Source organism: Notolepis coatsorum (genome assembly GCF_963971535.1).
Source record: "Notolepis coatsorum genome assembly, chromosome: 17".
Taxonomy (NCBI): Eukaryota; Metazoa; Chordata; class Actinopteri; order Aulopiformes; family Paralepididae; genus Notolepis; species Notolepis coatsorum.
The window spans coordinates 78,879,284-78,900,889 of record NC_140181.1 but is presented as its reverse complement, the minus strand read 5'-3'; the positions used below and the strand labels follow the sequence as shown (position 1 = coordinate 78,900,889).

At 44.2% G+C, this 21,606-nt stretch overlaps 1 protein-coding gene across 1 annotated transcript in view; it reads left to right on the top strand.

The window, feature by feature from the left end:
* Positions 1-20,109: 20,109 nt before the first annotated feature.
* slc26a6.1 (solute carrier family 26 member 6, tandem duplicate 1) overlaps positions 20,110-21,606 on the top strand; it is a gene marked incomplete at its 3' end in the record, with an annotated part of 163,432 nt that continues 161,935 nt past the window's right edge. Inside the window, 2 exon segments of the mRNA XM_084333505.1 lie at positions 20,110-20,189; positions 20,575-20,714. Of these exon segments, the coding sequence (XP_084189631.1) occupies positions 20,699-20,714 (16 nt within the window). The 5' untranslated portion in view covers positions 20,110-20,189; positions 20,575-20,698.

Below are 21,606 nucleotides of genomic sequence, written 5' to 3'. Positions count from 1 at the left end.
TCTCATTTCTGTCGCCGTATCCCTGGGCAGGGCCGGGCAAGTACAGACATGTCGTGTCGGTGACTTTGAACTTGGCTCCGGGGGCCGGTCCCTGGCGCCGGTGGACCGCTGTCCAATAGGAGAATGAACTATTATGGGCTGGACTAAAGGGATATTCCGTATATATGTACAAGGAATATACAAGGGATATCAAACGATATACAAATACTATTCAATATATATCAATAAATAAATATATATATTCGGTTTAATCTGATCCTTCGTAACAGCCGCCCCCTAATTAGTCCCACCTAATTAGCTAAGCAGAGACAGATTAACCGCACTGTCCTCTACTCAATGTCTGTTGTGAGGGTCAGTCAGTTCACAAAGTCATGGGGTCATGGTCGTCATCGATAGTATCGGGGAGCCTTGGCAGTTCTATTAGCCTCGCCACGGGTCGGGTGTAGGTCCGCCCTTGAACGAGCACTTCAGCTGCTCGGACCTTTCCGTCGGCACCGGTGATCACTTTGCTTACGCGGCCAGCCGGCCACATAGCTCGGGGTAGTGACTGGTCGATAATCATGACGACTGTTCCTTCTGTCAAATTGTCTCTCTCTTTTACCCATTTCTGGCGGGTCTGTAGAGACGGTAGGTAGTGGAGTAGGAAGCTGTTCCAAAACTTGTCAGCCAATACTTGACTGTACCTCCACATTCTTCGGCCGTTCGCTTCTTCAGGCCTGTACATTGTCTGGGGTAGCGCGGGGTCCAGCCGCCCCATCAAGAGTGTGTTGGGGGTGACTGGGTCGACATCTGCTACATCACTTGAGACGTAACCGAGGGGCTTTGAGTTCAATACTCCCTCGATCTCCGTGAGGACTGTCATTAGGACTTCTTCCGCCACGGTCTGGGCCCCAAGCACGGCGTACAGGGCTGTCTTTATTGAACGTACTTCTCGTTCCCAAGTTCCACCGAAGTGAGGTGCGTTCGGGGGATTAAACTGGAAGTCAATCTGGGATGGAGCGAGGTGGGTCTTAAGTTCTGAGCCCATAGCTTGGAAGCTCTCTCTCAGCTCTCTTTCTCCGCCTTTGAAGTTTGTCCCGTGATCAGACAACAATATAGACGGTTTGCCTTTCCGCGATGTGAATCTTCGGAAGGCCATAAGGAATGAGTCTGTGCTCATGGTTGGAAGGAGTTCTATATGTATCGCTCGGGTGGTCATGCATTTGAATACAATACCCCACCGCTTCTCGGTTCCTCTTCCTTTCTTTATATACAGCGGGCCGAAACAGTCCATACCGGTGGAGTGAAAAGGCTTGTCGCCGAGTCGGAGGCGACAGGGAGGTAGGTCAGCCATCCGGGGTATACTGGGCTGCGCTCGCCACTTACGACAGTCTAGACAGGTTCGCTGGAAGCGCCGCACTGCTTCTCTCCCTTGCAGTATCCAATAACGACGTCTGATCTCCGCGAAGACTCTCTCTGCCCCTGCGTGGTGCACATCCTCGTCGTATTTCTTTATGATCAGCTCTGTGACCTTGTGTCGGCTGTTCAAGACTATCGGGTACTTGACGTCATCCGGTAAGTCTGGGGCTCTCCGCAGACGACCACCCACTCTGATGAGACTATGGGCGTCGCTCTCGGGTGCTAGGTGGAGCAGTCTGCTGTCTGATGGGACGGGCTTTGCTCCCTGTAGACAGTCTAGCTCATCGGGGAACGAGTCTCTCTGTAGTAGAAGAAGTTCTGCTTCTTCGTAGTCAGCTGCTGAAATGTCAGTAGTGGGCTGAACCTCTGGGTGGTGCCACAGAAATGTCTTTAGCTGCGCACTCTCTAGGGTGAGGCAATCGTCTATGTCGGGGTCTGTGGAGACGAGTGTGTTCAATCCACAGAACATAGATTTCTTGTTTTCTGCCTCCTCTTTACTCGCTTCCCGTGGGGTGGGTGTAGGCCACTCTTCTTCCGGGAGCTTGAGGAACTCTGGTCCGTCACTGTATGGGTTGTGACGGGTGAGGTCATCCAGGGACATTCCCCGGGTGATGACGTCAGCTGGGTTGTGTTTTGTGTCCACATACCTCCAGCTTGCTACTTCTGTTAAATCTTGAATCTCTGTGACTCTGACCCCCACGAAGACCTTGTATCTGCACGAATCAGACCGGATCCATGTGAGTACTGTCGTGGAGTCTGACCACAAGATTGTTCTTTGCACCGGAATGGTGAGTTCACGTTGGATTAACGTGGCGAGGTGCGCTCCTGCTAGGGCTGCGCAGAGCTCTAGACGCGGGATAGATTGTTGCTTTCGTGGGGCTATCCTTGAGCGGGCCAGGATGAAAGCAGTATGTATTTCTCCTCCCTCCTCTCGGGCACGCAAGTAGGCCACCGAACCGTAGGCTACTTCGGAGGCGTCGCTGAAGACGTGCAGGTCCATCTGGCACGTCTCCGGCCTCACTGTGGGTGGGAAGTAGCTGCGGCGTATGTTAACACCTGGGAGTGAGCTGAGTTCCGTCTCCCACTCTCTCCATGTGGATGCAAGGTGTTCGGGTATGGGGTCGTCCCAGCCCTGGTCCTTGTCCCATAACGCTCTTACAATCATCTTTGCCCTGGTGGTGTAAGGTAGAATACATCCCAACGGGTCATATTGTCTGGCGAGTGTTCTGTATACACTCCGTCTGGTGGTCGGCAGTGCAGTCGACCTTCCCTGCTCCTTGGTCAGGGGTGTGTGTTTATAATGGAGCGAGTCTGTTTTGAACCGCCAGACTAGTCCTAATGTCATTTCTTGGGCTTCTCCTGGGATGGTCGCCATCCAGGTCTCGCTGCTTGCTGCCTTGTCCTCGGGGGAGAGGCTGCGCAATACTTGCGGGTCGCTGCTGGCCCACTGCCTGAGATCAAAGCCGCCTTTGATCAGGGAGGCGCGGAGCTTGAGTAGAAGGGCCTCGGCTTCTTCTGGCGTCGAGACGCTTTGCAGACAGTTGTCCACGTAGAAACTATTTTCTACACTTTTTCGGACCTCTTCATCAGCTGCTGGGTCCTCTGCGACGTGTTTTTGCAGTGCAAACGTAGCACAGCATGGGCTGCATGTGGTTCCGAAAGGGAGGACTTCCCATTGATAGATGGCTGGTTGCTCATCCCCGATCCTCTCTCTCCATAGGAACCGCAGCAGGGGCTTGTCCTCCTCCACTAGTCTCACCTGCAGGAACATCCCTTTGATGTCGCCGCTGATGGCCACCTTGTCCTGGCGGAAACGTAGTAACACGCCTAGTAGGGAGGGGCCGAGTGTTGGGCCGGGCAAGAGCTCTTTATTCAGATTTTGTGATCCGATCTGGTAGCTGCAGTTGAACACAATACGATCCTTGCCGTTGTGGTGGACTTTGTGGTGCGGCACGTACCATGATTCGGTCGTCTGATCGGCCTCTTTAATGTCAATTTTCTTTATGTGTCCCGCTGTGATTAGCTTGTTAATCTCAGCGCGGTACACAGTCTCTTGAGCGGGGTCTCTGGCTAGGCGCCGCTCTGTGTTCAATAGATACCGCTCCGTCGCTTCTTTTGGGGCGTGGAAGGTGGGCATACCCTCTCGCCTCAAGAGTGGAGTTGCGTATCTCATCACTCCGTTGACTTTGACTCTCTTTGTCCCTTGCTCGAGGAGTGCTATGGCGTAAATGTCTTCCTTGGAACGAATGTCTTTCTTTTCGTTCTTAAAGGGCATTGTCTCTAGTGTCCATAGCCTCTCGACATGCTGTAGGAGGGTGGTGTCTTCTTCTGTCACTCTGGAGTGGAGGCAGCTAGTGGCTGCTGTTCGGTTAAGAGACTTAGCGAGGGGGCCTTGTAATGTCCATCCTAGGCGGGTCTCGACTGCTGCAGGACAGCCTCTGGGCCCTGTGTGGACCCGGTCTATCGGGACTATGAGGTCTGCATGGTCGGAGCCTATCAGCAGGGTCGGGGTGGCACCGTCTATGAGCGGGATAGGTAGTTGACGCAGGTGCACATATTTATCCATCAGCTTGGCGATGGGGTAGGTGTACTGCGACAGGCCTATTTCTTGGCTGGTGAAAGCATTAGTAATCCTATACCGTCTCTCTGGCTGCCCGCTTGCTGCGATAGTGAAGGAGACATTCTCGCCCTTTATCGTCTTTAGATCTCTTCTTATTGTCCGAATCGTCATCTGGTTTTCGCTCCCCCGCAGCCCCAGCTGGGCCGCAGCGGATGCGAGGAGAAGGGTCTTCTCTGACCCGTCGTCAAGGACGGCGTAAGTGTCCATGACCTTGTCTTGGTAACTCAGTGTTACGCGGACCACCTTTAAGAGCACTCGGGCGCCCCCGCTGCTGGCGGGGTCAATGTACATAACACTTGCCTTTGTGCTGCTTGAGGGTGCGGGCTTTCTTCTGTTACTGTCGTGTAGGACATCTAGGTGGGCTCCGTCACACCGACTACACCTCTTCTTTAAGCGGCACTCGGCTGCCATGTGACTGCGCGCACATCGGTAACAGCGTCGGTTGGACTTTATCCATTGACCCACTTCGTCGGCGGTCATCTTCTTGAAAGTTACACATTGTGACAACCAGTGTTCTTTCTCGCAGTACGGGCACACCATCTTCCACTTCTCTTTCATCGAGGGGGTACTGTGGTTCTTGCTGCTCGGTACTGGTTCTGATTGGTGCATGACAGTCACCAATCTTCGGCCATCGTTTGCTCTCCTAGGTCCCTCTCTGGAGCTTGGTGTGCTCCGCACGAACGTATCCAATCGCAGGCTGCTGACTTCTCTCGCCAGGAAGTCGGCTAGGTCTAGGAGGGATGGCTCGGGACCGTTAGGATCACGGTGGTCTCTTTGCCGCCTGAAGCGCTCTTGTCGGGCGGGCGGAAGCTTTTCTAAAATCCTCTCGACATTAGAGTTTGCGTATAGTTCGTGCATACCCTTTTCTCGTTGCGCCCCCAGCATCCCTACCAGGGATTGTACCTTGATAGACAGGTCGTCTAGTGAGCGATTGTCTGTTGCTGGGGGTAGGCGGTCAATATGCCTTATCTCTTGTATTACGTAGTCCCATATGCGTCCATATCTTTGGTCGAGTGCTGCTAGAGCCGCTGTGTATGGGGTAGTAGAGGTGGCATAGGCCAGCGCTATATTGTGCGCTCGGGGCACCTTGAGGTGCTTCAATAGGATAGCATACTTGTGGCGTTCATCAGCTACATCAGCCATCATTGTCTCTAAGCACATCCGTAGCTCCGTGTACTGTGCTCTGTTCTCATGGGTGAAGTCTGGAAACGTCGGTGTGCCAATGTATGATGCCGTAGATGGCTGGCACATCGGTGAGCGTTGGAAGAGAGGCCTCCTAGGCGAGTCTCCTCTTATGCCTCTCGGTGGGCTGGTACCGGCAGGGTACCATGGCCCGCGTATCCAGGTGCTATTCCTCGGGACTGGTCGTGCGTCAAGCTCACCCGTGAATTGAGTCAGGGGTCTGTAGCGCAGAGCCGCGGGGGTAGAGCCTGGGCTGTACTGGACCTCCTGGTCCTGTGGAGTACTGTGCTGCTGTCGGGCTTGACTCTCCTCCTCTCCCTCTTCTTCTTCCTCTGGCAGGTCCTCTAGATCCTGTAGTCGTCTATTTAGCCTCTCCGCGGTGTATACCGTTCCTTCCTTGTAGCTGGGTCTCACTGGGACCGGTCGGGGAAGGAGTTCGGAGGGGGGTATAGGCTCTCTCTGGTGGTCGGGCTCAGGGTCGCTTAATCGGTTAGGGGAGGGTGCCCTTGACCCGTGTCTTGACGAGGCCCTGGAACCCCGTGCAGAGGGAGGGGGTGTTGCCCTGGCGATCAGCTGCTCCATTAGCTGCGCTTGTAATCGGTCGCGCTCGGCTTCGCGCTTGGTGAGAGCGATGTCGCGCTCTGCTTCTCTTTGGGCACCGGCAGCGGCGCGCTGGGTGTCGGCCCGGTCCCTTGCCATATTCTCTTCCGTCTGAAGGCGTCTAATCTCTAGACGTATACGATCTTCGTCGCTCCGTTGCTGCGCTTGAAGGCGTTCTCTTTCCATGGAAGAATGTTCGCGCTCACTAAGCGTCTGTGCTTGGAGTCGATCGCGCTCTGTTGAGGCTGCTAGGCTGGCGAGGAACGCCTGTGCCAGCATCTTGTCCGCCTCGCTGGGGGAAGACGCTGGTTGAGGTGATCCGCTCCTGGCAGTACTCGTTGGAGATGCGTTCTCCTGCGGGGAGTCCTGGAGCTCTATCTCCTGGGCGCTCTCCTCTTCTTGTACCGGGCAGAGTTCCATCTCTGGAGGGTTGTCTTTCTCCTGGAGCTCTCCGGGGACTACTTCTTCGGTCTTGGCGGGGGGTAAAGTCGTGTCAGTTCCCTCCTGGTCCCTACCGTGAGCTTGGTCAGTTACATTAGAACCCACTAGGGCCTCTGTTGGCGGGGTAGCCTGGTTGATAGGGTCGGACATAATTTTACTTTCTACTTTTTCCGCGTTTACCGTCTGTAGAAGGCTAGGTAGTATACTGGCAACGTAATCCTCTAAGTACTGAGGTGGCTGCCGTCTACGCTGCGGGCGATCTACTTTAGGAGGACCGTTTTGTGGAGTGTTCATCATAGGCCATTTCAATATTAATACCACTATATTAATATTACACTAGTTATTCTCCGGCTCGAAGGACCAATTGTAACTGAGGGGTACAATTCCCTGACTGTATTGATAAGTATGGTATCATTAAACCACTACCGCTTTATGTACTTTAATTACTGGCCATACAGTACACGATATATGAATATGATGAACACTTCCCACAATGAAATCGGTTCCAGTCAAAGGTATTAATCAAGTATTTAATGGAGCAAAAGGTACATAGGATACTTTACATTATTCTTTGAATGCACTTGTAAGGCAAATCAATAACGAATGTCCATTCTCTGGTTACGCAGGAGGTAATTATACAACCTGAATCTTAAGGAATTATATCTATGGTACACTAGTAATAGCGGGAGATACTGGAAAGGGTTCCCACTGGTTGTAAGCCAGCAAGGGGGTAGAAGATCTGTCGGTAGTAGGACGTCTGGTCAACGATGACTAGGGAGACTTCAGGTACAGAAGCCGGTGCAGTAGTCTCTTGATCCACAGACGAATACAGCTTGGTTCTCTGGTAGACTGTAGCTCTACAGTGAAGAAAGCTAGGCGGCCTCAGGCTCTCTGAGCGCCGACTCGACTTGACTCCTCTCGGGGTAAATCCAACACGTGCAGGCGTCGGCGATTATCCGCTCCATAAATCATAGGACCAAAGCAAATATATTCCAGCCGCAAAGGCTATGCAGTCGTCGGGTAGATTAATCCAGTGTACATGTCCATACGGTTCTCGCCTAGGTCTCCTCGGGTGAAGGCGCCATGCGGTCGGCCCAGCCTGGATAAGAACTCTAGCTAAATACGAGAAAGCGTTGGAGAAGCTGGTCACTATAGAATTCTAACCGCACGATACACTATACACAAATAGACTATTAAAGACTCAATAGAAATATGTCGCACTCGACGGTATAGTGCCAAACTCTGACAATTCAGTTATTAATTCGCACGCGGTCTCGATACTCTATTCTGAGGCCAAACAGGCCATACTTCACCGCATGTTGTATCGTGGGTGAGGCTTCAACTTATCGGTAACATGCTAAGTGCACGAAGGGTACGGAGGTAAGGGGCTAAGGGTCTTCTACATTCACCTGCGCCGTATTTATACGCACGGTGCACAAATAGTGCCACTCTCATTTCTGTCGCCGTATCCCTGGGCAGGGCCGGGCAAGTACAGACATGTCGTGTCGGTGACTTTGAACTTGGCTCCGGGGGCCGGTCCCTGGCGCCGGTGGACCGCTGTCCAATAGGAGAATGAACTATTATGGGCTGGACTAAAGGGATATTCCGTGTATATGTACAAGGAATATACAAGGGATATCAAACGATATACAAATACTATTCAATATATATCAATAAATAAATATATATATTCGGTTTAATCTGATCCTTCGTAACAGTAATAGTGTGTAATAGTGTAATAGTGTGTAATAGTGTAATAGTGTGCTCGTGTAATAGTGTGTAATAGTGTAATAGTGTAATAGTGTAATAGTGTGTAATAGTGTGTAATAGTGTAATAGTGTGTAATAGTGTAATAGTGTGTAATAGTGTAATAGTGTGCTAGTGTAATAGTGTAATAGTGTGTAATAGTGTGTAATAGTGTAATAGTGTAATAGTGTAATAGTGTGTAATAGTGTGTAATAGTGTAATAGTGTGCTAGTGTAATAGTGTAATAGTGTATAATAGTGTGTAATAGTGTAATAGTGTGCTAGTGTGTAATAGTGTAATAGTGTAATAGTGTGTAATAGTGTAATAGTGTAATAGTGTGTAATAGTGTAATAGTGTGTAATAGTGTGTAATAGTGTAATAGTGTAATAGTATAATAGTGTGTAATAGTGTGTAATAGTGTGTAATAGTGTAATAGTGTAATAGTGTGCTAGTGTGCTAGTGTAATAGTGTAATAGTGTGTAATAGTGTAATAGTGTGTAATCATGTAATAGTGTAATAGTGTGTAATAGTGTAATCGTGTGTAATAGTGTAATCGTGTAATAGTGTGTAATAGTGTGTAATAGTGTGTAATAGTGTAATAGTGTGTAATAGTGTAATAGTGTGCTAGTGTAATAGTGTAATAGTGTGTAATAGTGTGTAATAGTGTAATAGTGTGCTAGTGTAATAGTGTAATAGTGTAATAGTGTAATAGTGTTCTAGTGTAATAGTGTGCTAGTGTAATAGTTTAATAGTGTAATAGTGTAATGGTGTAATAGTTTGTCGTAGAGACTTGCGGGTTGTGCCATTGTACTTAGTAGGGATGTCCTCTTTCATCTGTCTATGTTGACCATGCCCATAGTTTGGCTCCTCCCCCTTTGTGATCTTTTTAACCGTTTGTCATAGAGACTTGCGGGTTGTGTCATTGCACTCAGTAGGGATATCCTCTTCCATTGGTCTATGTTGACCACTCCTCCGATCCTTAGGCCCCCTTTTTGTATCTTTTGAACCGTTTGTCATAGAGACTCGCGAGAGACCCTCTCCCATTGGCCGGCGGTGCACAGGCGTCACCCACACTTTCACAATTTCCCCCGCGTACCCTGTACTGCCATGTAGTACCCTGTAGTACCATAGTACCCTGTAGTGCCATGTAGTACCCTGTAGTGCCATGTAGTAACCTGTAGTACCATTTAGTACCGTGTAGTGCCATGTAGTATCCTGTAGTACCCTGTAGTACCCTGTAGTGCCATGTATACCATGTAGTACCCTGTAGTACCATGTAGGACCCTGTAGTACCATGCAGTGCCATGTAGTACCATGTAGTACCCTGTAATAATAATAATAATAGATCAAATTTATATAGCGCCTTTCATAGAACCCAAGGTCGCTTCACAATCAGGACAAAAAATAGGGCAAGAAAAATAGAAAAAAAAAATACCCTGTAGTACCCTGTAGTGCCATGTATACGATGTAGTACCCTGTATTACCATGTAGTACCCTGTAGTGCCATGTAGTACCATGTAGGACCCTGTAGGACCATGTAGTACCATGTAGTGCCATGTAGTACCCTGTAGTACCCTGTAGTGCCATGTATACCATGTAGTACCCTGTAGTACCCTGTAGTACCATGTAGGACCCTGTAGTACCATGTAGTACCCTGTAGTGCCATGTATACCATGTAGTACCCTGTAGTACCATGTAGGACCCTGTAGTACCATGTAGTACCCTGTAGTGCCATGTATACCATGTAGTACCCTGTAGTACCATGTGGTATGGTATGGTATTTATTTTAGACAACAAAACATATACAGATCATTACATCACATATTTGCATGTGCCATGTAGTACTGTACCATGTAGTAATAGTGCCATGTAGTACCCTGTAGTACCATGTAGTACCATGTAGTACCATGTGGGTACAGTACAGCTCAATACACACAATTGTTAAGGGGATGCAGACCAGAGAAAGACTTCCGTCTTGTTTACATCAGGGTCCCCCATTTTCAATTCATCATAAATGTACAGTTCCCTCCCCCTTGTATATATTTACTGTATGTCACAAATTTAAACGTACTGCATTGAGGTCTTTCTCTGGTCTGCATCCCCTTAACAATTGTGTGTATTGAGCTGTACTGTACTGTACCCATTCTGCAATCTGTTAATAAAGTTTTCAATCAATCAATCAATCCCGCACAGTGCAATACTCCAATTCAGCCATTGGCAATTCAGCCATTGGGTGGGTGGCGCTGCTGAGCGGGCCTGTGACGGTCTCGTGACCCAAATCAGCCATTCGGAGAGAGGGGCCTGAAAGCGTGGGGTCTGAGAGTGTGGGGTCTGAGAGTGTGGCAGTGGGAGGAGCCCAGTATGGTCTGCCGGGCTGCAGCTGGATGCTCCTCCCTCACGGAAGGATTTTAGCCCCTTTCGTGACTGTGATGCACCGTGCATCACAAAGAGGATATCCCTACTGAGTGCAATGACATAACCCGCAAGTCTCTACGACACACGGTTAAAAAGATACACAAAGGGGGAGGAGCCAAACTATGGGCATGGTCAACATAGACAGATGAAAGAGGACATCCCTACTGAGTACAATGGCACAACCCGCAAGTCTCTACAACAAACCATTACACTATTACACTATTAAACTATTACACTATTACACTAGGACACTATTACACTAGCACTCTATTACACTATTACACTATTACACTAGGACACTATTACACTAGCACACTATTACACTATTACACGTTTACACTATTACACTATTACACTAGCACACTATTACACTATTACACGTTTACACTATTACACTATTACACTAGCACACTATTACACTATTACACACTATTACACACTAGTACACACTATTACACTATTACACTAGCACACTATTACACACTATTCTCAGGTCTGCATCCCCTTAACAATTGTATGTATTGAGCCGTACTGTATTGTACCCATTCTGCAATCTGTTAAATAAAGTTTTCATTCATTCATTCATTCACACTATTACACACTATTACACACTATTACACACTATTACACTATTACACACTATTACACACTATTACACTATTACACACTATTACACACTATTACACACTAATACACTATTACACTATTACACTAGCACACTATTACACTATTACACACTATTACACTAGCACACTATTACACACTATTACACAAAATGTGCACATTTTAATTTTTAATTTTAGGTATTTTGTGGTACTTTGTGGTATATTTCCAGGCACTTTGGGGTATTTTGGGATATGTTGGGGTACTTTGGGGTATTTTGGGGTACTGTGGGGTATTTTGGGGTATACTTTGGGGTACTTTGGGGTGTTTTGGGGTACTTTTGGGGTATTTTGGGGTATACTTTGGGGTATTTTGGGGTACTTTGGGGGTATTTTGAGGTATACTTTGGGGTATTTTGGGGTACTTTGGGGTATTTTCTGGTATTTTGGGGTATACTTTGGGCTATTTTCTGGTACTTTGGGGTATTTTGGGGTACTTTGGGGTATTTTCTGGTACTTTGGGGTATTTTGGGGTATACTTTGTGGTATTTTGGGGTACTTTGGGGTATTTTCTGGTACTTTGGGGTATTTTGGGGTATACTTTGGGGTATTTACGGGTACTTTGGGGTATCTTCTGGTACTTTGGGGTATTTTGGGGTACTTTGGGGTATTTTCTGGTACTTTGGGGTATTTTGGGGTATTTTCTGGTACTTTGGGGTATTTTGGGGTATACTTTGGGGTATTTTGGGGTATTTTAGGGTACTTTGGGGTATTTTAGGGTACTTTGGGGTATACTTTGCAGTATACTTTGGGGTATTTTGGGGTACTTTGGGGTATTTTAGGGTACTTTGGGGTACTTTGGGGTATTTTGGGGTATACTTTGGGGTATTTTGGGGTACTTTAGGGTATTTTCTGGTACTTTGGGGTGATTAGTAGGACCCTATACACCCTGTGTCCTCCAGGTCAAAATGACCTGCCTTCACTAAACCCCCAAATTAAAGCAGCTTCATTTAATTTAAACACTAAATCTATTTTGCTTGAAGAAACAACTTGTCATTCACCACCGATTGTGTCAATACCTGAGTTTTCCCTCTTCACGTGGCAGAATTTATTCAGGAGACACCACTCATTTCTATGACACTGTCAATTGTATTATTGTTTTACTGTATAGGTGTAAGAAAGTAGCAGAAATGTGCAAAAAGTATTTTTTAACCCTCCAGTCAACATTCAAAAAACTCCCACCACTCCTCCTACGATGAATTGAAAATGGGGGACCCTGATGTAAACAATACGAAAGTCTTTCTCTGGTCTGCATCCCCTTAACAATTGTATGTATTGAGCTGTACTGTACTGTACCCATTCTGCAATCTGTTAATAAAGTTTTCAATCAATCAATCAATCAATCAATCCTTAGTGACGGAAACTGCGATCTTAGTAAAACATATCTTTTTCATGTATTGTTCAAAATTTTCTTCATGAATATCATTATTAACTTCAGTCCTCTCCATACGTATCGAATATTTATTCATTTTCAGGATTTTAACAATTATTTTAAATTAGGGTTAGGGTTAGGGTTAGGGTTAAGGTTAGGGTTAGGGTTAGGGTTAGGGTTAGGGTTAGGGGGTTAGAGTTAGGGTTACCCTAACCCTAACCCTAAAGAAAATAATGGTTAAAATCCTGAATAAATGCACAAACTACCTCTTGGAGGCCTCATCCATCATTTTATCATGTTACTTATGAGTCATTCTAATTTTAAACTGTGCAGTCTGTGTATTCAAAAAAAATATTAACATGGGAGTCAACCTGTTCATTTCTGCGACTAGGGTGGAAGGTGTATAAAACGCGATTAATAGTGATTTTTGAAAAAGAACAAACATGGATTATTGTAATGTGACTCAAATATGTGATACTGAGCTACTTTCCTGGCATATACATAAAATATAGCCAACGCTATCCACAAACACACGTGGAAAAAAGGCTATTTGACGAGAATTGCGACAAAGGTGACCGGAGGGTTAATGCATTTGTATTTATCCCAATAAGTCAGTTTTTTGTAGTTTTTTTGCCAGTGAACAATGTAATAAAATATACAAAACACATGTGAACTAAACATAAGTTGTTAACTCAACTAATTAGCACATGTAGGGCAGTATGCAAGTGCACATCCTTTGCAGATATATTAGATATACAGTATACCTGCAGCACACAGTATTTGTTTTACACTCTCATCGATAGTGGTCAGATCCGGTGACAGGCAGTGCACTCGGCCGGAGAAGACTGCATGTCTTGTCATGTTTATGTTTACTGCTTGATCATGTTTACTGATTGATCTTAGACTGATTGATCTTAGACAGAGCGTCAGGGCGTGTGCGGGCGGCTGGTCTTCGACTCTGGGGGAGGTCTGGCAGGGTTTGGTTGGAGCCTATGGCGCCTATGGCTTCGGCTGGACCTTTCCCGGACCTTTCCTGGAGTTGGGTACTGGTCTGCTTTGGTTGATTTTGGTTTGTTTTCATCGTTTGTCTTGGATGAGGATGTGGTAGGGATTGATGTGTGGGATGTTTGGGGGACTGGCTGTTCCGGGGGGGTTCACATATGCCTTCGAGCAACATTGTACTTATTGGACTTATTTTATGCCTATTTTTATGTCTGCACGTTTACGTTGCACTACTTTTATTGTCTTTTATATCTATTCTTATGTCTGCAATTTATGCATTGTTTTTATTCTGTCAACTTTGTGCTGATTTTATGCCTATGTTCATTTTATACTAATTGCTGTGGGGCACTCTGGACTGCGGTCCATGTGTGAAAAGTGCTAGTTATTCATATTTATTATTATTATTATTATTATTATTATTATTATTATTATTATTATTATTATTATTATTATTATTATTATTATTATTATTATTATTATTATTATTATTATTATTATTATTATTATTATTATTATTATTATTATTATTATTATTATTATTATTATTATTATTATTATTATTATTATTATCATTATATTGTAAAAAATGTATGCATTTAAATGTTTGTAAAGTCTCGACGATATTGAAAATGAGTGTGACCTCAATTGTCCTTTAGAGAATAAATAAAGGTTTGAATGAAGACAAATTAAAGTATAATTTTTATATATACATATATATATATATATATATATATATAATATATATATATATATATATATATATATATATATATATATATATATATATATATATATATATATATATATATATATATATATATATATATATATATATATATATATACACACATAAATCCATCTGGCTCCAAATGGTTCCCTGACCCACTAGATATATCTGATTAGATGACTGTGTAATTATAACTACAGAAATCATTCAAGGGATTTCCCACTGCAATATGCGTTCATTAACAATATCAGATGACTAGGATGTTACCGGGGAAAAATATAATTTTGTATTCCCTTTACCTGGCTCAATTAAAGTCTATATTACATTTTTATTGAATATCACATTTATATCACAACAGAAGTAAAACATACAAATGAAATATACAATATAGACACAATCCATAAGCAAGAACAAGCATGAAACAAATTGGGCAGCCTCTCTCTCTCTCCCCCCTCTCTCTTTTATTAGATTCAAATGGCTTTATTTGGCATGATATAACATGCATGTTGCTAAAGCAAGCATTTAAACATTGAAAAGCTAAACATTACTGTAATTAAGAAACAGATAGTAAATAGTAGAAAATACAATAGCAGTAGTGGTAGTGGTAGTGGTAGTGGTAGTGGTAGTGGTAGTGGTAGTGGTAGTGGTAGTGGTAGTGGTAGTGGTAGACAAGTGGTAGTGGTAGTGGTTTTGATTGATTGATTGAAAACTTTATTAACAGATTGCAGAATGCTCAATACATACAGTACAGCAGGGGCGTTTTTAGGGTTAGAAAACATTGGGGGCTTCAGCCCAGGGGGGTGGAGGGGGGGGTCACCCCCTCCCACCCTTTTTTTTTTAAGCACAGAAATACGCAATTTTAGAGTAATTAGAGATGAATACTGAATAACTATAATCATTAGAGGTTCTCAAAGTGAGGTCCAGGTCCATGAGAGGGATCTGGGCAGTCCCCATAGAAAATTCAAAGTTAACAGGACCAAATCATCAGTTTCTTATTTAGCCAGATAAAACATTGATCTGGTCCAAGAAGCCCCAACAGGAGTACAAATATACATATATACACATATATACATATATATATATATATATATATATATATATATATATATATATATATATATATATATATATATATATATATATATATATATATATATATATATATATATATATATATATATATACTGTACATACATACACATATACACCAATAACAAAATAAAAACACAGTTAAGAATCATACACATATAACAAACAAACAAACAAACATATGCACAGCCTATGTACAAAATAAATAAACAGTTCATCTCTAGTCTTTACAGTTTTCTTCAATTGCATAAACACTCAAATCAAAAGTATTACACAATTATTAAAACCTTACACTCAAGGAGCAAAATATAGGCCCAGATTTGCACCCCTACAATGTCAGCCTCACTTTTTGCAAAACAATACACACAGTGATTTGCAAAACACTAAACACACTTGCATTACATTAGACACAGAATGTCAAATTACCACACATAAGAGCCAATTGGTTAAACACAGCCATCAGATGCACAAACACACCATTGCTTAATTGTAGATACACAATCAGGTTTAAGCACTATAAAAATGCAGCAGGTGAGTTCACCTGTCTTCAACCAAAATGGAAGGAGAGTGAAGTACTGTACACAGAGAACGTGAAAATACACAATACATTCACCAAACACTACACAAGACAATCAATGATGCAAATGTTCTCCCATTTTCCCAAATCAGTCAACATGTCAACATGGAGAATCACAACAAAAAATTATCTTGCCAGATCCAGCTAGGCAAAGAGATAATGTCTAGTATTTTCTGTTAAAAAAATTCAAAAAAAAATTGTATTACTGTAATTTTAACATGTACTGGATACAGTATTTTATGTTTGTCTGATATTTGCTGAGCTTACAGTGTTATGCACATATTAGCATGAAAACTGGGACATGTATTGTTGTGATTCTTCATGTTGAAATGTTGACTGATTTGGTTATATGGAGAGAACATTTATATTTTCATCAGTCTGCATCATTGATTTGGGTATATGGAGAGAAAATGTTATTTTTTTCATCAGTCTGCATCATTGATTTGGGTATATGTAGATAAATAAATTATATTTTCATCAGTCTACAGCATTGGTCTTGTGTAGTGTTTGGTGAATTTATTGTATATTTGCACATTCTCTGCGTACTTCACTTACAGTACTCTAATCACTGAGAAGTAGAATTGCTAAATGTGTTTTAGGTTAAGCACAGCAGTGTGTGTAACTGGTTCAAACAGAATTAAGTCATTATGTAACGTGTGTTTCATATGGTAACAAAATTAGTGTATGGTTTTGACAAGTGTTTAATTTAGCAAAGGATCTGAGGTGTTCTGATAATTGTGTGTGTGGTTGTGCTAATTGTGTGTTTTGAAACACCGGGCCCCGTTTTCAAAATCATGCTTAGGCAATCGAAAAAAAAACTATTGTGTGTTTCATTATATACATATGTTTCAGTCTTCTCATAAAAAAAATATTCGATTTTTGGGTCTTTTCCTGCCTTTGGTCCACTTTGCATTCACATCTCAAATGAACCGCAGCAGGGTTCACTTGCAAGACTGAATGAGCTTTCACACCACCCCAAACCAACCGGACTATCCGAGGTTCGATTAAAGCTTATTATAGGACACTGGACATGGGTATGGATGGGTCCAGGTGCTGCTGCGTTAAAGTGCACATCTTCAATATCTGTACTATTTAAAAGCACAGTGCAGGACACACTCAAAGGTTATCGCACCTCAGAGATGGCAGTGGACATGTATGACAGGACAAAGGCCATATGTAATGGCCTTTGGATCGAGGAACATACTACCAGCCAAAGGAGGAAGCAGAAAAGGATGGACGAGTATGTAGTTGAGTCATCTTGTGGCACAAGCTCAGACCTCAGCTCAGGAGATCAGCTGAGACAGAGACTGTTCTATCCAGTCGTCGACAGAATGCTGCAAGAGCTTGAGAGCAGGTTCTCATGAGTTGGATAACAACTTATGAGAGGCATACAGGCATGTTATCCATCCTCAGACCAGTTTCTCTCAGTGGAATTGCTGCAACCCCTCGCCACACATTACAATATCCAACTATTGCCAGAGGAGATCACAGTTGCAAAGTGTTTCCTGGTCAGGACAGGCAGAGATGCAGTCCCTACTATCCAAAGTGTCTTTTCCCTCCTGAATGATAATAATAATAATAATGCATTTGATTTATAAGGCGCCTTTCAGGACACTAAAAAAAAAGTCCACAAATCGGTGAATGAAAGAATTATAGGATCAAATGAAAACTACTTACTAACATTTTTTAAAAGTACTAAAAACCAACAAAAAATACCAAACACTAACAAACATTCAGCACAGACAATGGGGATGCTGACATAAAAAAAAAAAAAAAAAAAAAAAAAAAATGTAAATTTTTTTTTTTTTTTTTTTTTTTTTTAGATCCGGGGCTAGGAGAAAAACATCCGGGGCTAAAGCCCCGGAAGCCCAGGGCTAACGACGCCACTGCAGTACAGCTCAATACATACAATTGTTAAGGGGATGCAGACCAGAGAAAGACTTTTGTCTTGTTTACATCAGGGTCCCCCATTTTCAATTCATCATAACATATATGACATACATGACATACAGATAGACAGTACTGCTACATCTATACATTTATGACATACCAGATTTGCAAATACAGTACTGTTTGTGATACGAAAAGAGTCCAGAAAAGAGAGTATATACATTTGACGTAGAAACTGTACATTGGAGGAGGTTGGGTAGGTGGGGGGGGGGGGGGACTGTACATTGGATTGTGTTAGGACATTTACAGGGGCCAGTTTCGAATTGCAGTCTCCCATAGGTGTTTTTTGAGAGTGTTTTTGAAAGTGGGTAGTGATTCAGATTCCTTTACAGCTTTGGGTAGGGCGTTCCACATTGATGTGGCATAATTGCAAAACGTGTTTAGTCCCTTGTTTGAGCCGAATCTGGGTTTAACATGATTTGTGGAGCTCCCTCTGTTGTTGTGATTGTGGTATTCACTGACCTTTGGGAAGTATTTTGATATGGGTACCTTGGTCGTGTAGTGTATCTTGTAGACCAGGCCCATTGCAAGTTGCTGTACTCTGTCGTCTACTCTAAGCCATCCTAGGTTGTCAAAGTGGGCAGGGGTGAGGTGGGTTCTAGGAGTAAGGTCAAGCAGTAGTCTGACCAGTTTGTTTTGAGATGTTTGTAATTTAGTTTTTAGCGCCTTTGAGGTGCTTTGGTACCATGAGGTGCAAGCATAGTCGTAGTACCCTTGAATGAGTGCTCCTGCCAGAGTCTTCAGGGTATTTTTGTTTACCAGTGAGGAGATCCGGTACAAGAATCGAGTTCGTTGGTTGACTTTTTTTTATTACATTGGATGCCATTTTGTCACAGGAAAGATTTGCTTCTAGGATGGAACCCAGGTAGGTAATATCTTCTTTCCTTGTGACAATATTGTCACCCACTGTAACTGAGAAGCCGTCGGTCTTGCTGAGTTTGTTATTTGAACCGAAGAGAATGGACTCTGTTTTGCCCATGTGTAATGATAGTTTGTTATCAGTGAGCCATATGCAGATTTTGCCTAGTTCTGAGCTGAGGGTTTTTTCAACCTGTAACTTGTTCTTGTCAGAAACCAGCAGGGCTGAGTCGTCCGCAAACAGGAACAAGTTGCAGTCACAAGCTGACGACATGTCATTTGCATAAATTAGGAACAGTAGTGGACCTAGTATGCTTCCTTGTGGAACACCACAGCTCACTGTGAGGGGGGGGGGGTAGGGTACCGTTTACCTCCACCATGGTAGTTGTAGTGGTAGTGGTAGTAGTGGTGGTAGTAGTAGTAGTGGTAGTGGTAGTGGTAGTGGTAGTGGTAGTGGTAGTGGTGGTAGTGGTAGTGGTAGTGGTAGTGGTAGTGGTAGTGGTAGTGGTAGTGGTAGTAGTAGTGGTAGTGGTAGTAGTAGTAGTGCAACCGAGAGATTTGAACCTGTGACCATAGGATCCGCAGCTGCACTAACCAGTTGAGCTAAAGAGTGCGACCCGTTAGCGGGTGCTGGTTGACTGCGACCGACTAATCCATAGTTTACATACGTCCGTCCCCCCGAGAAAGTGCATCCTCGAGCGCACTATCCCAGGGGTTAAGGCACTGAGATCCCACTCCCTTGCTATGTGAACCTGCTTCACAGATTACACAAATACACAGGGAGAAAGAGGCATGTCTCTAAAAAGGTTGCCATGATAAAGCAGGCATTCAGAGGCGCTGAATAGCTGGGGGGGGGGGGGGGGGGGGGGGGGGGAGGGAACGAGGGAAGGGGGGAAAATAGGGGGGAAACATGGGAGGAGAAAGGGGAGGAGAGACTAAAGGGGGAAGAAAGGGGGGGGGGGTGTAACGGGTGTTCTCTATGTGTTGCATAAACTCACTGTAAAACGCTGAGTTCAAGGCTTCACTCCACACACCACAGCACGTGTGTCTGTGTGTGTGTGTGTGTGTGTGTGCGTGTGCGTGTGTTCCATACACATGCGCACTCTCCCTCTCGCTCATGCACTGTTACACACTTTTTCTCTGTACTCATGAGTCATGTGTCCAGATATAGACCGGCCAGTCTCTCTCTCCCTGTTCCTGCTAGGCTTGTTTTACTGTGCAGTTGCATACAACTACACCTGTTCAAACTGTCTCAACTTTACACGCAAGAAACAAATTACATCTTGGACACGTAAAACCTATATCTTATGAAAATGTTTACACCAATAGCATTGAGCCAAAAGCTGTCATGACCCAGTGAAAGCTGACTGTATTGTAAAAGAGGCTGATTGCCTTTGACTTTGAATGGACACCACTCAACAAAATGGAGGTTGTCACCGTGGGCTGCCCCGTCACGCCATCACCCTGGACGAACCGCAGCTGGATATCCTCGGGCGGCACGTAGGAAAGAAGTCCCGGTCTGTTTGGGAGAGGCTGAAAGCACAATGCCGGTGAGTGACAGAGGCGGCCTTGTTTTGGGCATAGATGTGTGTGTGTGTGTGTGTGGGGGGGGGGGGGGGGGGTCTTTTCAGCCAGTCAGTGGGTAAGGCATTCTGGCAGAAACACTTTGCTGTCAACAATGATGCAACTTCCCCCAAGACAATAAAGTTCTTATCTTAGAACAATCTTTATGTTTCCATTGTGCACACATGCGTGCGTGCGTGCGTGCGTGTGTGTGTGTGTGCGTGTGTGTGTGTGTGTGTGTGTGTGTGTGTGCGTGTGTGCGTGTGTGCGTGTGTGCGTGTGTGTGTGTGTGTGTGTGTGTGTGTGTGTGTGTGTGTGTGTGTGTGTGTGTGTGTGTGTGGTGTGTGTGTATGTGTGTGTGTGTCTCTCTAGGTGTTCAGGTCCCAGGTTGAAGAAGTGTCTGCTGGCCTGTGTTCCTGTCCTCTCCTGGCTGCCTCGATACTCTCTCAGAGAAAACGCCATCGGAGACCTGATCTCTGGGATCAGCGTGGGCATCATGCACCTACCTCAGGGTAAGAGAGAGAGAGAGAGAGAGAGAGAGAGAGAGAGAGAGAGAGAGAGAGAGAGAGAGAGAGAGAGAGAGAGAGAGAGAGAGAGAGAAGAGAGAGAGAGAGAGATTTTTTTGATTTTAGAAAAACATTTATTTACATATTTCTCATTACAATGTACAATGTGTATGTCAATACAATTAAAATAACGAACTACACATTATATCGGGCAACATATGTCCCCATCACACTTAAAACCACATGAGATCTCACAATAAAAAAAATGCTAAAATACACCTGTCCGTCTGCAACACAACAAAAAAACATTGAAGCTCCACCCAAACAAAAAAAATATCCATACTTCCATTCAACACATAATATGTCATCAAGAACAACATATGAGCAACCCAAAAAGGTCCCGTCAGTCCATTTGTGTCAGTTTTTATATCCAGCTCATGAAAAAAAAGATCCTCTTCATCAGGACCTTCCCTTCCACCGAAATAATCCTGCAACAGGTATTGTTCCCCGACGCTCCGCGCTTCAGTCCAATCGTCCAGACAGACCCTGTTGTGACAGGCCGTCCTCAGCCCCAATAAAGAAGCCACTTCCTCTGACCCGGCTACATTCACAACATCTTTCAGTGTCATTGTCCCAACTGCTTGCAGACACTGTCCAAGCCCAGGTCTACTCCCTTCCTGAATGTCCAGCCGGGCTCCACACATCAGAAGCTCCATTATCATGATAACATTATATTATCCAGTTTTTTGAGCTTCTGCACAATCTTTCTCAGTCTAAAAACTTCGTGGAAGTGTACCCCCCATTGTTCTTCGACCTCATTTGAGTCCTTGCTGAAAAAATAAATATCTCCAAATCTTCAAAAAAATCTTCCACTTTGACACTTCTCAAATTTTTTGTT